General features: G+C 38.7%; 1 protein-coding gene across 2 annotated transcripts; it reads left to right on the forward strand.

Moving 5' to 3' along the window:
- The first annotated feature begins 847 nt into the window (after positions 1 to 847).
- Positions 848 to 9654, forward strand: LOC123971080 (mpv17-like protein 2). Of its 2 annotated transcripts, none has more exons than XM_046049666.1 (6): positions 848 to 991; positions 5763 to 6012; positions 7536 to 7697; positions 8006 to 8082; positions 8460 to 8588; positions 9338 to 9654. In XM_046049666.1, exons 2-6 carry the CDS (start codon positions 5823 to 5825, stop codon positions 9416 to 9418), a joined length of 639 nt encoding a protein of 212 aa, XP_045905622.1. In that variant the 5' UTR covers positions 848 to 991; positions 5763 to 5822; the 3' UTR covers positions 9419 to 9654. The 2 variants fall into 2 exon arrangements, with proteins under 2 accessions (XP_045905622.1, XP_045905621.1); XM_046049665.1 differs by having other exon boundaries at positions 5782 to 6012.
- The last annotated feature ends 5820 nt before the right edge of the window (positions 9655 to 15474 follow it).

The raw sequence follows: 15474 nt of genomic DNA on the forward strand, positions 1-15474 counted from the left end.
TGGCTCTGAAAGAATGCGCAAAACTTTGAAACACTTTGTTCATTAAAGATGCGAGAACACACAGAGCTTGGTGAGGCGGCATGAGTAACAGGCGAATCGCAGCTAAAAACAATACATCTGTGGTCAGATATGGTCATGTCCACTAATTCCACAGAGGAAATGCTGACACCCAGGGTAAAAACCAAGTCCAGTGTATGACCACGGTTATGGGTTTGCCCTTTGACATGTTGTTTGAAGTTAAAAGAAGTGGCCATATTTAAAAAGTCAGTTGCATTAACATTGGTGGGGTCATCAACATGAATATTAAAATCGCCACAAAGAACAATAATTTTAATAATTTAGAGTAGATAAAAATTCAGGAAGTGAGTTGGGGGGCGATAAATTATAACAAATATGATAGGTTGCATCCCTCCAAGTTTAAGAGTAAGAACTTCAAAGGAGTTAAATTCATCACAGTGTACTTGATGACATTTAAAATTTTTCCTATACACTCACCCTCGGCTGACTAAAACAGTCATATTGAGGCGGACACAGTTCAGCTAGCTGGCTATAGTCATTCATTTGCAACCATGATTCAGTTAAAAACATAAAATCTAGATTTGCAGACAAGATAAAATCATTTAAGATAAAAGTCTTACTTGACAGTGATCTCACATTGAACAGAGCCATTTTAAATGAGTAATCCCTCTGCATGCCTGTTCTCTCTGTTTTCCCTTGCTCTCTCTCTGCCTGCCTATCTCTTTAGTCCTGATCCCTCTCACCTGTGTTACTCCCACCTTCTCGTTCGTCCCTGGTGTATATATGTTTGGTGTTTCTGTTCAGTCCCTGTCTGGTCATTGTAGCTTGTCATGTTCTGTCTCAGTCATTATCGTGTGTCGTTGTGTTCTGCTCTGCCTCATTTGGATCTGTACTTTGTTGGATTATTCTGTTGAATTACTGTGTTCATTTTGGATCGTTTATCTTGGTGTCTTTGGACTCAGCCACTCAACTAGTAAGTGTGCTCGCTTTTGTTTGCTTTACTAAATCATCGAACTGAACCTGCCAGTATCTGTGTCCTGCATTTTGGTCCACCAACCTGCTCACCATACACCAATCCTGACAGTAATATGTAATAACGTGCCTGGCATTGTTTATTGGCTATGTTTCACATCTTTCAAGCTGAATGGACTCTAAAATTTTATTATGACAGAAATATCTGTGAGAGAGAGGACACTGGGTATATCCTGGAATGGTAATTCTAAATTATATAGAAGACATAAAAAAGACATGTTGCTTTAAAAGTGCAAGAAAAGTCCTGCAGTCTTGGGAGAATTTTCTCATAAAGAAACTCTTAATCCTTCAGTTTCAGACAAACTTTAATTAAAATCACCAAAGTAACTGAAGCTGCCAGGCAAATGCAGTGGAGTAAAAAGTACAATATTCTACAAATATCTCAAATTTGTACAGTAGTTGAGGTAATGAACTTAATTACGCTACACTGAAAGTAATTTGCTGTCTGTTCTGACAATTGTTCCTCCAGGCCAGCAGGCAGCGCTCAAACATTAAATTTATCCCCTTTTTCAGGTGGTGTTTCCTTCCCTAATAACAGTCCTTCTTTTCACAGTATTGGTTCCTTTGAGTTTATATCAAAATGTATCGGACCAAATCTGTATTGTGTTCAGAGCCAGTCGTTAACGGACTCCATTTCATCAGTTGCGGTGTTGTCACTGAGTTCAGAACATACAGTCTATGGTTTAGAATCGGTAGGCAAGAGGCTCCCGCACCTGAATGTTACAGCATATGTAAATGATTTCATGGAAAATCCGTCACGATTTCTTCATATAGGAAGTATTACACAGACCATCGGAGGTAATCGAGAAAGCCGCCAAATTAGTTTTTAAAAAATAGTAATAATAATCCGTTGGCCAAATGGGTTGGGGGGCCTGCTAGGGGCTTCTGCGCAATCTTTTTTTTTCTTTTCTTTTTATGTAGTTGCTGTCCAGAGTTATTACAAAACAGTGAAATACCCAAATGAAGCAGGCTTCTTACTGCTCTGTGAATGGCTCAGTCTGGAGTGAGAGAGGGCACTAAAAGATGGCACAACTCGCACAGTTCCTACACTGGTCCTGAAGACATTATAATGACAAGTCAATATCAAGTCATCATTTGGGATACTGTCTGCTGCTGTGGGCAGCATATTTGTAGCGTTCCACCATGGTAGTCGTTACATTTTGGCAGAAATGTTCCCAAAAGGACACAGATAAAGGAACTGACAATTTAACTCCACTTTCTCACAGCCATTTTCTTTTCACTGTATTTTGCCCCAATATCTTTGAGCTAGAAACCCTTTCCCACTCAAAGTTGGTGTTGCAGCGAAGTGCTGACATAATTTTGGTGGTTCTGGATGCATGTTAAGGTGCCTAAAAACCCACACAAAGGTCAAAAGTCACCAGAGACTGGGGGAGAACAGGTGCTATTGGGTTACCCCTATGCGTGGCACTGAGGAAAAACTTGTCTACGCCCACCCACAGCATGGGCCTCTCCTACGTCCGCACCTTCTATACAACGGTGAGACCTAGCCATCGCTCCCATTTTTCTTCAGCACTGAGCTGTCTGAAGAGCAATCTAAACAGCGAAGATACAAAGAGCAATGTCTACCAACAAGCTTATTTATGTTTGAGTTTATGTCTCTGGTAGGAGCATACAGGGATGAAAAGCTGTTTCACTGCCTGCTAATACCTCTGATGGTTGTGGTTTTCTTTTAATTACAACAGATGCATGACAAGCATCATCCTTGTTGTTGCACCCAAACATTTAAACTGTCCAAAGTGTAACAGAGTGGCATTCCTTTTATTTATGTGCCATTTTATGGTTCTGGTTTCACATAAAATGATCATTATTGATGTGAAACATTCCCTTAATACCTGCTGTGTTTTTTAACTTTAATCAAGATGCATCTGGCTCATAACGTACAGTAACATAGAAGGACTTATAAAAAAAATAAAATAAACAGTACTATGAAAGAGGAATTTCATTATTATAAATACATTACATTGTTAGCATACAGTTGTGGTTACAGTACTTGCTTTTAATTAGCTTTTAAGTAAAAACCTACTTTGAAAGCCCTGCATTCAAAACCTTAAGTTAGTGACAACCAACAATCTGTGATTATTTAAGCTTTAAGCAGCAAATACCAGAAATCCCAGTTACCTGTTCAGTCTTGTGCTGCTACATTCATGTGGTGGTTTTCCTGTGGTTTCTGGAATGTAGGAAAAGTAGAATGGGAGCCAGAGCCTTCAGCTATAAAGCTCCTCTCCTGTGAAATCAGGTCTCAGTTTGGGTTTGGGTCCTGAACCATGCCTTAGTATGCTGCTGTAGGCCTAGACTGGCAGGAGACCTCAAATGATGCACTGAGCTCCTCTGAGATTATTATTAAAAATTGTTATCATTTGTACTATTTGTTTTTATGGTGGTGCTCAAGCTTTCTACCTCCTAGTGATGCAAAGTGCTTGATCAAGGTGGGAACTCTTGGGTCTCTCAACATTACTACAAAGAGTACTTCCTTGACCTGCTCTATGAAAAGCGCAATGAAAAACCTTATGTTATGAATTGCACTATATAAATACAATTTAATAATCTGAAAAATTAGTTAGATCACCTGATACGTTTCCTTTGCTCTTCAGTGTGCAGGCTCAGTGTGTTTTTAGTGGTGAATGTTGCAAATCGCAACCAAAGGCTCAGCCACCGCTCACCCATCCTTTTCCAAGAGCGAAGGTTGTCCAAATTTCACTTCTCTTCTTACTTCTAATAAATCAGACTACTACTACCACCACTACTACTTATTATTAGTATTATTATTTTTGTTTGTACGTATTTAACATAGTGACAAAATGCGCTCTTGTCTGTTTGGGTAACACATTCTCACTCCCGACTCCTCACACATGGACACTTGGTCAAGACCCCTTGGTGGTGTTTTTCAATGTTTAAGGCTCTGTGGTCAAGTTAGCAATGTCCGGTCAAGTAGAAACAATAAATATGCAACATCCAGTTCGACTTTCAAAATAAAATGTTAACATTGCGAAACATTGCCATTTTGAAATGCCATGTCCCTGTTGTGAAACATTGCAATTTGGTTGGGATTAGGAAAGATCATTGTTAAAGTAAAATCTGTCTGGCACAATATGGTATCCAGCTCATCATACTCTATACCAGGCTCCTGGGCAGGACAGGTTCTTATAACTAAAAAAAAATAAAATAAAAACTGATGCCGACAGGTCTTGATCATGTGTCCATTTGTGACGAGTCAGGGAGTGAGAACAGGCCTGGTTTAGGCTACTGTAGAAATATGGCGGCTCAACATGGCGACTTCCATGTAAGGGGACCCATGGTGTGTGTAGATAGAAATGGCTCATTCTAGGGTAATAAAAACATAACGGTTCATTATGCAAGGTCTTTATACACCACTGAAAACATAGTTGTATATTATTTTGGATTTGTCAATAGATCCTCCTAAATATTACACACTGTACCTTTTTAAATGCACTAGGAAATAAAATACAACACATCATGTTTGTACATTACAACTTAAAGCTCATGACCACATCGAAGTCCAGTAATCCAGTTACTTCAGACCCTTTGCAAAAAACCTTGGAATAATATTCAACAGTATAATATTTCTTAAAATTCTGACATTTGGTATACATTTGAATGGGGAGGTTATGTTTGCCAAATGTCCTGACTGCTATGGCAGAAAAGTTCCCAAATTGGACCAGATAAGGGAACTGAAAAAGTCAAAAGGTAATTTCTCTGGATAAGGACCCTTTATCCTTAGACACAAAGTTGCAAGCTTTTTCCACTGAAGGTTGGTGTTGCAGCGGCTGAGATAGGCACTGTGAGATGGGTATCCACCCCCAAAGGCCTTTGGACCAGAGGGAGTTTCAGCAGAGGTTTCCCAACATAAGAGAGGCATTCCCAAGCAACGCATGGGCAAGAGGGCACCCTGGCCATCTTCTCATTTCAGCAATTAAGTTGTGCCACATAAGTAACCAGCTGTCTCTACATAGTCAGGGCAAACTGTTAATCCTGGTTTAAAATTATCCAGGCAGCATGTTAGGTAGCTAACTGTTAGCTAAAGTAGTACCAAATCCAGGAGCTGCGCAGTGAATCTGACTATAGAATTTGAACGTCAACTGCAAATTTACCAGAAACACAAAAAGGTGTTTTCATCCAGTCACAGGTGAAACTGTAAGTAGAAACAACAATTAAGGTAATACCAAGCGGCAACACTTAAGTGCCTTCAACCTACATTCTCTCTAATGGCCAGCAGGGGCAGCTCCACTGTTTGCAAGAAGTCAGATTGCATTGGAGATGACAAAATGACATACTTCTCACTTGACTTACTTACTCAGTAATCACTTTCCTAATGAGTTTATGGGCTCACTCGTTAGTTTCAAGTCTTCTTCAGTATAACACGATATTCATTTAGTAAATTATGGACCCATTTAGGAAAAAATAGATGATAAAGCCAGGTGTGCTTTGGGGGATGACTACTTTGTGTGTGACGAGTTGTTACCACTGCGGTGTGTTTTCATTTCATTTTGTTGTGTACTTCTATTCTGAACATCTGTGTTGGAGGTGTGGCCAAGTATATCTACAGCTGTCATTGGATAACTGAGAAAGATTCAGCCTTCTAGTAGAGGATATATAGGCTGTGTTTGGTTGTTATACATTTGCAAGATCACCCTGAAGGCCCTGTGCTGAACGGGGCTGCTGACAGAAAGAAGATTCCTGTTTTTTCCTCAGAAAGACACAGATGACATCACTCTCTCTGCTGTCCAAACGTCATGCTTCCCCGGGCAGTTAAAGCATTTTTGGTCCGGATGCGGATATCATGGCGGTCACTATTCCAGGGCCGGTACCTGCTGCTCACCAACACCCTGAGTGGAGGAGTCATGCTGGCAATGGGAGACTCCCTGCAGCAGAGCTGGGAGAACCACAAGGATCCAGGCAGAGTCCGAGACTGGAGGAGGACAGGTGAGAGGCAGAGAGAGAAAAGTGGAACCATGGGGGTGTAGTTATTGCAATATGGGAATAGCACCGTGAACCCTGGAGGTGTAGGTGACTTGCTCCTTGACTTAATGGCTGACCTCAGGCTCAATTAAATTAAATGTAAAGAGGCGTCATCTTAAGTCACCTTGGTCAAAAGCCAAATGAATATAATGTAATGGGTTTTGTGATACTCTGTTTATTGGCAACAGGGAATCCATAGCTATAGTGATAACTTTAGTTAGAATCAACAATTTCTGCAGTGATAAATCAAACTTTGTTCTTACAGCACCTTAGATAATTTTCTAAAACTAAAACCTTTATTTAAATATGGTTCTAATGTTGATAAAGGAAATCTACAATACCTGCATCAGGATCTGGGTGGCTTAACACCTGTCCAAAAAAATGTCCTCTGGGAAATATCCGGAATTCATATTCAAACACAAAACAAAGTGTGTGGCTTGTTGCGAATAAATTTGCTCTAGAGACTTGTATTGAACACTATGCTGCAGTAATATTCATCATTTGGTCAGACCTTTGTATTTTAGTAAGACGCTGTGCAGCAAACACGATCTACTTTATGTCCGTCGGGGTTTGTTTTGTTATAATGACCAACTGCTTTTCTAACTTTGTGTGCACACACGGCAAAGTGCAAACCAGTGTGACGAGTCTGTTAAAACAAACATGTCCCACAGCTCCTTTCCAGTGTAACATGTTTTATTCTCCAAATTTTTTTATTCTTATTCTCTCTTTACTCTTATTTATGCTTATCTTCATCTGTGTGGTGTCTGAGGTTTCTTACAGTTTTTATATACAGTTATGTATCCCAGAAATCTCCTTCATTAAATTAAAAAAAAAATTTCTCTCATTGTTCTATAATTTTTATTTTTAATGTTTTCATAAGCCCATTTTTGAAAGAGTAACTCACCTTGCTGCAGTGATGTACAGGTTTACTCAAGAACCCCATGAGATCAGTTTGGTGTGGTTACCATAGTGCAACAGAGCATATTGCTGACGACACCCATCAGTGATGTTGGATGTGGTCAGAAGAAACAGGCCTAAAATTTTCAACCAGAGATAGCAGTAAACTTATGCTTTTCAGTCGTGTGTTTCAGCACCAAAAAATCTTTTAATACATGTTTTTTGTGGTCTGTAACCGGTGCAAAAATAAACAATTAAAGACAGAAAAACATTTACAAGAAAAATAGAAATGTTCATATATACACGCTATGTACTATATAGCATTACAACCAAATTTCAAATTTAAACCTTTTCATAATGTAATTCCCTACAATACAGTACCCTGGTCCATTGCTCAGTAAACTGGTTATATCTCATTTTTTCAATTCAAAATGGAAAATTCTAAACTTTGTCAACCAAATGTTTCTAAACACAGTATCCTTAAATCTCAATCTCTTCATTAAGAATAACAGATGATGTTTTGGAGAAGAATTTGTAAAATGTGTTACATTTTGAAATCTTTATTTTCCCATGAATTTTTCCCCCTAAAGGTCATATGTTTGTGATGGGCTGCTCCATGGGTCCATTACTGCACTACTGGTACCACTGGCTGGACAAGGTGTTTGTGGGCAGATCTCTGAACACAGTGGGCAAGAAGGTTCTGTTGGACCAGCTTATCGAATCGCCGACAATAGCATTGTGGTATTTTTTAGGTGAGAAAGATTTCAGACTTTATTGGCACAAAGCAGCCTGTCTCCTTCCTCCCAGTGTACACATACACAACTCAGCATTTATCTACAGAGTCAAAGTTGTGCTTAAAGATGTGGGTGAGACAAAAGATGGCGCGTATCAATATCAGTTAGACGGAATCCAAAGGTCATCTGTGATACACTGTTTGGTTTTGTTTGTGACTTCCAGTCATGTTTTATCGACACTCCTCCAGACTCTGACTTTATCTGAAGATCGATTTGATGAAGCCTGACGCTGATACTCATCTGACAAACAACTCCGTTTATTGCAGGTATGGGTGTCATGGAGGGACATACTTTATCTGAAGGCTGGGAGGAGTTTAAAGACAAGTTCTGGGAATATTATAAGGCAAGTACACCTGTCAGGGTCTGACCTGCAGATCTGGAGCAGCAGGTTGTTGCACATGTCTCACATTATTGTTCACTCATTACATCAAAAGTTCTTCTTTTTCTTAAGCAGAGTTGCGAAGTTAACTTTACAACTGTATTGAATTTGTAACTGTGACCCTTTTCATGCATTAATTCATCACTCTGAAAAATGTAGGAATCATCTAAAAAGGTCTTTTGCCTGCATCAACCAATAACTGTTACAACTGGTGATTCATTGTGGTAACATTAATTTGACTGTGCAGGTTTTAATGTTTCCTCTAAGGCATGAAACTAATGTTAGTGCTGTGCAATCTCAGGAGGTTTGTTTATGCTAATCTGTGTTTTTCTTGCCCGCAGGCGGACTGCTGTGTTTGGCCGGCAGCTCAGATGATCAACTTCTTCTTTCTTTCACCCAAATTCAGGGTCGTGTACATGAACTTTATCACCTTAGGGTGGGACACCTACATGTCCTACCTCAAATACAGAGTAAGTCAGCCACACAGGAGATTAAAGTGACATTGTTGACACTTCTTTTATTAACAGAATCTGTTTGATTTGTTTTTTGTTTACTTATTATTTGACCATTTAATAACTTTTAAAAATGTCTTAGTCGCTGATATGTGTCTTGTATACATCAAACAGAATTATAATAATGTATACAGACAATAGTGAGCAGTTTATGAAATTTTGACAGTATGTCAGATTATAAAAGCAGCCTCAGGTGCAAAATAATAGATTCTACAGTCAAATGGTTTCACAATAAGTTTAACTATATTTTACATGTCTTTTATGTTGCATTAATTGTATTACTATTTGTTGTCTCATTAGTTGCAAGTATTTTTTATTATATTTCTGCCTAAATTTAAAAAAGTTGCCACTAATATACAAATGCTTTGTACTTGTATAGCGCCTTTCTAGTCTTTTCGACCACTCAAAGCGCTTTTACACTACATCTGCATTCACACACTGAGCCAAAGTGCTCAAACAGAAACTAACATTCACACATTTCGCCAGGCGAACCCCCAATTCGGGGTTCAGTATCTTGCCCAAGGACACTTTGACATGCAGCTTGGGGGAGCTGGGATTGAACTGCCGACCTTCCGATTAACGGCCAACCTGCTCTACCTCCTGAGCCGCAGCCGCCCCTTGAATATGAATGCATCAGAATAATATGGATGAATGATTATATCTTATAATATATTGATTGTGTGTATTGGCTTCTGTTGTGTTGACAGGATGACAGCCACCCCACTGAGCTGGTATCAGTGCAGAAGAAAGCACTCCCACCCTCCAAACCTCTGGAGGAGAAAGCTTAGAGATGTTGTTAATGCTCAACTGTGAAGTCATTCATCGGAGGCAATAGATTATTTTGCTGTTTTTACCTGTTCAAAATGCAAAATGTTGTGAGACTGTTATAACAGTTTGTGTCATTGTGGTACCATATGTTTATCATTTTTTGTGTCAGTATTTGATTTATTAATTGCTGTTTTTTGACGTAAAGAAAATTTCAACACATGTACATGGAAACTTTAATAAAAGGTAACACCACTACTGTAATAGTACAAAAAATAGGGTAATTAAATGTGGACTCTTAAACATCAGATCTGTCAAGTTAGCTTGAATAAATACACTCACCAGTCATACAAATATTCTAAACCCAAACTAAATAACTGATTTAAAAGCCTTGATCATAGTCTTTCACAACCAGCCTGAAAAACACTACAGCAATTTTTATTTGTTATAGTTTCCAAATTCTGAATTTTGTGAAGTCTAAAGAACTAATGAAAGCAGATGCTGACACAGACGGGAGGCAGTGGAGTAGTTCAAGCGTTTTATTGTAGAATACTCATAAGAAGATGAAAGTGGGGGGATAGGAGCTGGGAGAGAGCGAGAGCTGCCCCACTACAGGCATCAGTTAGTGAACTGAAGAGGAGGTCCCAGGTGAAGATATAACATTCTCAGAGTTTTTATCAACTTTAGTCCTTTAAAACGGATAAAGAAATTACTGCAGGTGATTTTAATATGCATGATTGGCTTCTGTCAGAGTGTTTATAAACCCACACCCTGGACCTCCTTCTGGCTTAAGGCATTAAAATTGAACATTTAATAGTCTTTCCACTTAATCCCTTTTTATCAGAACACTGTTAAATAACTTTTGAATTCCTATTACTGGACTACATGCCATTTGGCAAAAAATCCTACACTAGATGTCTATCTGACTGAGCTAACTTTAAGTAATTAATTCAATACAATGTCTCAATAAAACATAGGACTCCCTCCCAAACTGATCATCTTGTTGATAGTGATGCAGGCTCAATACGAATGACACTTGTCTGTATTGCTTCTCTAAAAACTAAGATAATAAAACATAATATAGATAGCTCCATGATATAACCTCCAAACCCCCAAACATTGCAAAAACCTGATTGGAAATTGCATTTCGCCAATCTGGATGAATCTTGTATATAGGAAGGCACTATGTAATGCCAGAGCAGCTTATTACTGTCCCATCGATCTTCACTAACTTAAATTATTTCTTCATCTACGCCATAAACCTGTCTCTTGGATCCCATCCCACCTATACTGCTTAAAGAAGTTTTACCCTTAAGCTGATGATACACGGAGCAACTTTTTGATCAATGGTAATGAGTAAAGATTGCTACCGTAATCCCCTTCCCCCGCCACCCGCCCTTCACCGCCGCTATCCGTTCAAAACATAGTCGGACTTACCACTAGCAAGATTGACCAGCAACATTGCTCAAAAAGTTGCCCCGTGTATCATCAGCTTTAGTTAGCACCTCTTTACTAGGCATGATCAGTCTTTCAAGTCAATCTATGTACCATTGTCCTTTAAAGTTGTCATGGTTTGGGGTTTTGATTTTTTAATTTCCTGTTTTATTTTGAAAGTCCTTCCTCATGTGTCTTCTGTATTGTTTCGAGCTTTGTGTGTTTTCTGCCTGTTTTCTTTGTCTGCCCTAATTAGTGCCACCAGTATTAAGTTATTCTCCCTTGTGTATTTAAGTCATTGTGTTTCTCCTTGTCTGTTGCTAGTTCGTCAAGCTTCCCAGTGTTTCTTCTGCTTTGGATTACCTGCCTACTTTATAGATCTTTTGGGTTTAATTTATTGCCTGCTCCTTTTTTGATTTTGTTTGCCTATGTGGACTGCTTGCCTGTTTTGGACCTTTGCCTGCCAGCAACTTGCTGTAAGCTTGTACACCTTTTGTTTACTATTAAAATTTTTGAATTGCACCTGTTTTTGCCACCTGAGTCTGTGTCCAGGTCCACTCCCTTGTGTTACGGTTTCTACGCTTGAACTAAACGTGACTATTATCAATCATTTTCAGATTTTACATGTTAACAATGAATCCTCCATGCATGCCGAAGTTAGTCATGGAGTTCCACAAGGTTCTGTGCTTGGACCAATCCTATTCACCTTATAAATGCATCCTTTAGGCAATATTATCTGGCAACATTCCATTAACTTTTTATGCAGATACCCAGTTATATCCATCGATCAGGCCAGACTTCAAGCATGCCTTAAGTACCTAAAAACCTGGATGACATGCAAAATTCCCATGTTAAACTCAGACAAAACTTAAGTTATTGTACTTGGCTCCAAACTGATGTAAAACACATTATCTAAAGATATAGTGACTCTAGATGGCATTGCTCTGGCCTCCAGCACCACAGAAAGGAATTGTGTTCATATGTCTCCCTGGTTACCACCAGGAAAAAAACAGGTTAAAGTTGCACAATCTATAAATTGGATGGACCTCTGGAAAGGTAACTTCTTGGAATACTTTTTGCAATGGTAATTGTGTTCCAACTGCTTTAGCCCCTGTCCTGTCTGTGCCGCAGCTCGTCTCTGAACCCTCTAACCCTAACCCATCAATCTCCAGCCTGGAGCCCCTCTTGTCTGCAGTCGGCTGGACAACCTGTCATGACCCAAGCAGGATACAATGGAGAAATGCATTCAGGACTTGGCTGCAGAGATTATGAGACCTTCTTCCTACCCAGTGGATGCTGTTTTGTTTCTTTTTTAACAAGAAAGGTGGGACACTGTATTGATTTTTGTGGATTAAACAATATAACTGAAAAAAAGTATCCTTTACCACTCATCAGCTCTGCTTTTGGCCCTCTTCTTTGTGCCACGGTCTTCACTAAATTAGACCCTCCAAAACACCTACCACCTCATTCGCGTCAGATCGAGGTCACAGTCACTGAAATTGTTAAGAAAAGCAGTAAAACGGAGTAGGTTACCCCAAATCTTGCAGCATTGCAGTTGTTGTCTACATCTTGGTTAGTTCTTGTAATTTTATCACTTTTCAGATGCTGTCTGTTAAACGACCTTGGAATGACAGGAGTTGCACTGGAAATGTCGAAGTTTTGTAAATATGGCATAACTGGCTTGCTGTGACGCCCTGTAGGGTCTGCACACCAACACATGACCCTGTAGAATAACTTTGGGAACCTGGACCCATTGCCCTGTAGTGTAGACTATTTGTAACTCCTTGTTTTCATACTTTAGGGAGATGCTGCTAGGGGACAGACCTCCCTGTTAACCGATTTCTCTCTACAGGATCCACCTTTGGTTTGGTTTTTGGATATGTTGTTTTAGTTGTATTTACCTTGATTCTTACATTACAACACACTTACACACACTTATCCATACATCCATCATCTTGCGCGGACACTACTGAAACTACTGATATATGAATGAATGAATATACTGAAGATAAAAAAGTTAGATAGTTAAATAGAAAATAAAAACAGGCAGGTCTCTCACCTTTGCTTATTTTACTCCTTTTATTCCCCATCTCCCACTCAGAAGAATTTTTTATTTTTTTTTACTCTAATCCTAAGGGGACTCTAACCTTTAACACTTAGGGACTCTAACCCTAAGGCGAATCTAACCCTTATTCCTTAGATATAGTTGTCACTGTAAATCCAGATTGTCCACGCTACAAACTCTGGTAAAATTGGTTGACAGAGGGCCCTGTCGACAAGTTAACCAAAAACAGGGACTCTAACCCTTGTAATTCTACTCGGCCCTGTTAACTGAGGATCATCCCTGTGAGATGGTACAATCAAAAGAGCACTCTAAGCTTTTTAAATAGTGTTCACAATCTAAAAACAAAGAAGAAAGCAGGACAGCTAAAGTTACAGTGCAGTGTAAGTTATCAATCCACAGCTTTAAATTTGATTTAATTAAAGGCAGTAGTAAAAAGAAAAGTCTTAAGTCTTGATTTAGATATATGGAGCATAAAAACTGAATGCTGCTTCTCCATGTTTAGTTTTGACTCTGGGGACAGAAAGCAGACCTGTCCCAGACGACCTGAGAGGTATAGATGGTTCATAACGAAGCAGAAGATCAGAAATGTATTTTGGCCCTCAACCATTCAGTACTTTGTAAACCAACAGCAGTACTTTGAAATAAATTCTCTGACAGACAGGAAGCAGGTGTAGTTTACTGTACTGTACTTTGTTTCAATTTAAAGTGTACTTTAATTTGAAACAATCCTTAATTTATTTTGAGTTAAATAAACATATTTTGTTAAATGTTTACAATGGTGTGGTTCCCTTTTGTTGTGGTCTTTTGAGCCAGGTTATGACTCAAAAAAGTTTGTCTGTTGCAGTGCACAGTGTTTCAGGCTGTAGTTTGAATGTATGCGGGGACACGTCCCCATCATCACCGAGGTGCATAGCATGCTGCTGTTGCAACAGCAGATGTCCCCTTCAGCTCTTCTTTCTCTCAACTTGTTTTCCTTGCTCTTTCTTTTTAAGGAAAATAAATATTTTTGGAAGCTTTGCTTTTTCTGTCTCGGTTGCTTCTTTCAGCTTTCGCTTCTGAAACCCACTTTTGTGTTTGTACTCCATATTGTGTTAATTTCCCAGTTGCTGTCACTTCATTAGCTCTTCTGTGTGGATTATGCCACGCAGCAATGTGTAAGTAAATGAAAATAACCCAGAATTCTGGGCATTACTGTTGAACTATATAATAGTTTCACGTGACATCTGTGTCTTTCCTGGGTTAAATCATTGCTCAAGGTAGGTTCAACTGGATTCTGCCAATTCCACAATCATGGAGTGGCCAGCACCCACCAAACATTTCCTGGATTTTAAAATAACCCTTTTTTTGGATATCTTTCTATTTCTATCTATCTATTTTATTTCTATTTATAATCTATCTATTTTCTACTCACATGAACATTTCTTTTTATTAAGATCTGAATCACTTTAATTTTGGGCGATTCTTCTGTAACACTGTCAGAATATGTTTTTATGACATTAACAGTTGTGTCTCTTTTTTTCACTTCTTTCCTCTACCTCACTTACTTTCCTGTCTTTTCCTCCTCACTGACTGGCTCTTGTTTTTACTTTTTCATCACTCCTCGTTAATCTAATTGAGTTCACCTGATCACACTTTATTTAAAGACTGCACTCAATTTCACTCACTTTCTGACCTTCACATGGGGCAGCTTTTCTGATTGAATAGCCTATCTGTGTATTTCTTACCCTCTTTTATGTTTGTAAATTAAACTTTTGAGTTTTGGAGAAATTAACTTTGATCAGAGGATTGAAGTTTCTTGGCTTTTTCTGTTATTGCTTTCCAAAACTACCTGTATTGTTGGGTCTGTTCCCTAAACTCTCCTCACTACTCCACCTTGTGGAACAGTATGGTAATCACGATAAAAAAAGGGATAGTAAGTGACCCTTTTTGTTAAATTCAGCCAATATTTTTAATTTAATTTATAATATAACTTTGGCGGGAGGAGCTTTTGAGAGTGCACTTAACGGAGCGGTGTATTTGTTTGGCAGTTGAGTTTAAATATCCACAGTCTTTTTGCAGAATCACCAACTCTCCCTTTAAACCAGACTCACAACTCAGTTCATGTAACAGCTCTATTGAATGTGAATGGGTTGTTTTTACCCTGTAATGATTTAATGTGATTTAATAATGTAAATTTGGGATACATATTTCCAAAAATAAAGAAAATTGCAAGCTCTGTAGAGCCATCCCTCTCTCTCTTTTACATTTAATACAATCCATCTGGAGCTGGATTTTCTCCACAGAAAAGTTAACAAACTAATTTTGAGTGAAGAGCATGTTTGAGGATAACAAGACTAAAATTCATGCTCACTCTTATGAGTGACTCTTGTGAGTTTCCTCACATATACAAAACACCTTTAGTCGTTATTTATCTTTTCCGTTTGCCCCCAAAGATGAAGAAACACATTGCAAAACACTAACATCTGTTTATCGCATTTTTTTTTTTACAGAATAGATTCAGATTTGAATATGAACCATGTTCTTTTTGCATCTTGAAAACAGAAACTGTAGAACATGTAAATCTTTTTGGAATAACATCTA

This window comes from Micropterus dolomieu, linkage group LG05 (assembly GCF_021292245.1).
Source record: "Micropterus dolomieu isolate WLL.071019.BEF.003 ecotype Adirondacks linkage group LG05, ASM2129224v1, whole genome shotgun sequence".
Taxonomy (NCBI): domain Eukaryota; kingdom Metazoa; phylum Chordata; class Actinopteri; order Centrarchiformes; family Centrarchidae; genus Micropterus; species Micropterus dolomieu.

Bases quoted from the DNA above. Each gene is read 5' to 3' on its own strand.
- LOC123971080 (XM_046049666.1), top strand. From the start codon at position 5,823: ATGCTTCCCCGGGCAGTTAAAGCATTTTTGGTCCGGATGCGGATATCA. The intron at 8,083-8,459 runs GCAAGTACACCT...TCTTGCCCGCAG, and splicing joins AGTTCTGGGAATATTATAAG to GCGGACTGCTGTGTTTGGCC. The intron at 8,589-9,337 runs GTAAGTCAGCCA...TTGTGTTGACAG, and splicing joins TGTCCTACCTCAAATACAGA to GATGACAGCCACCCCACTGA.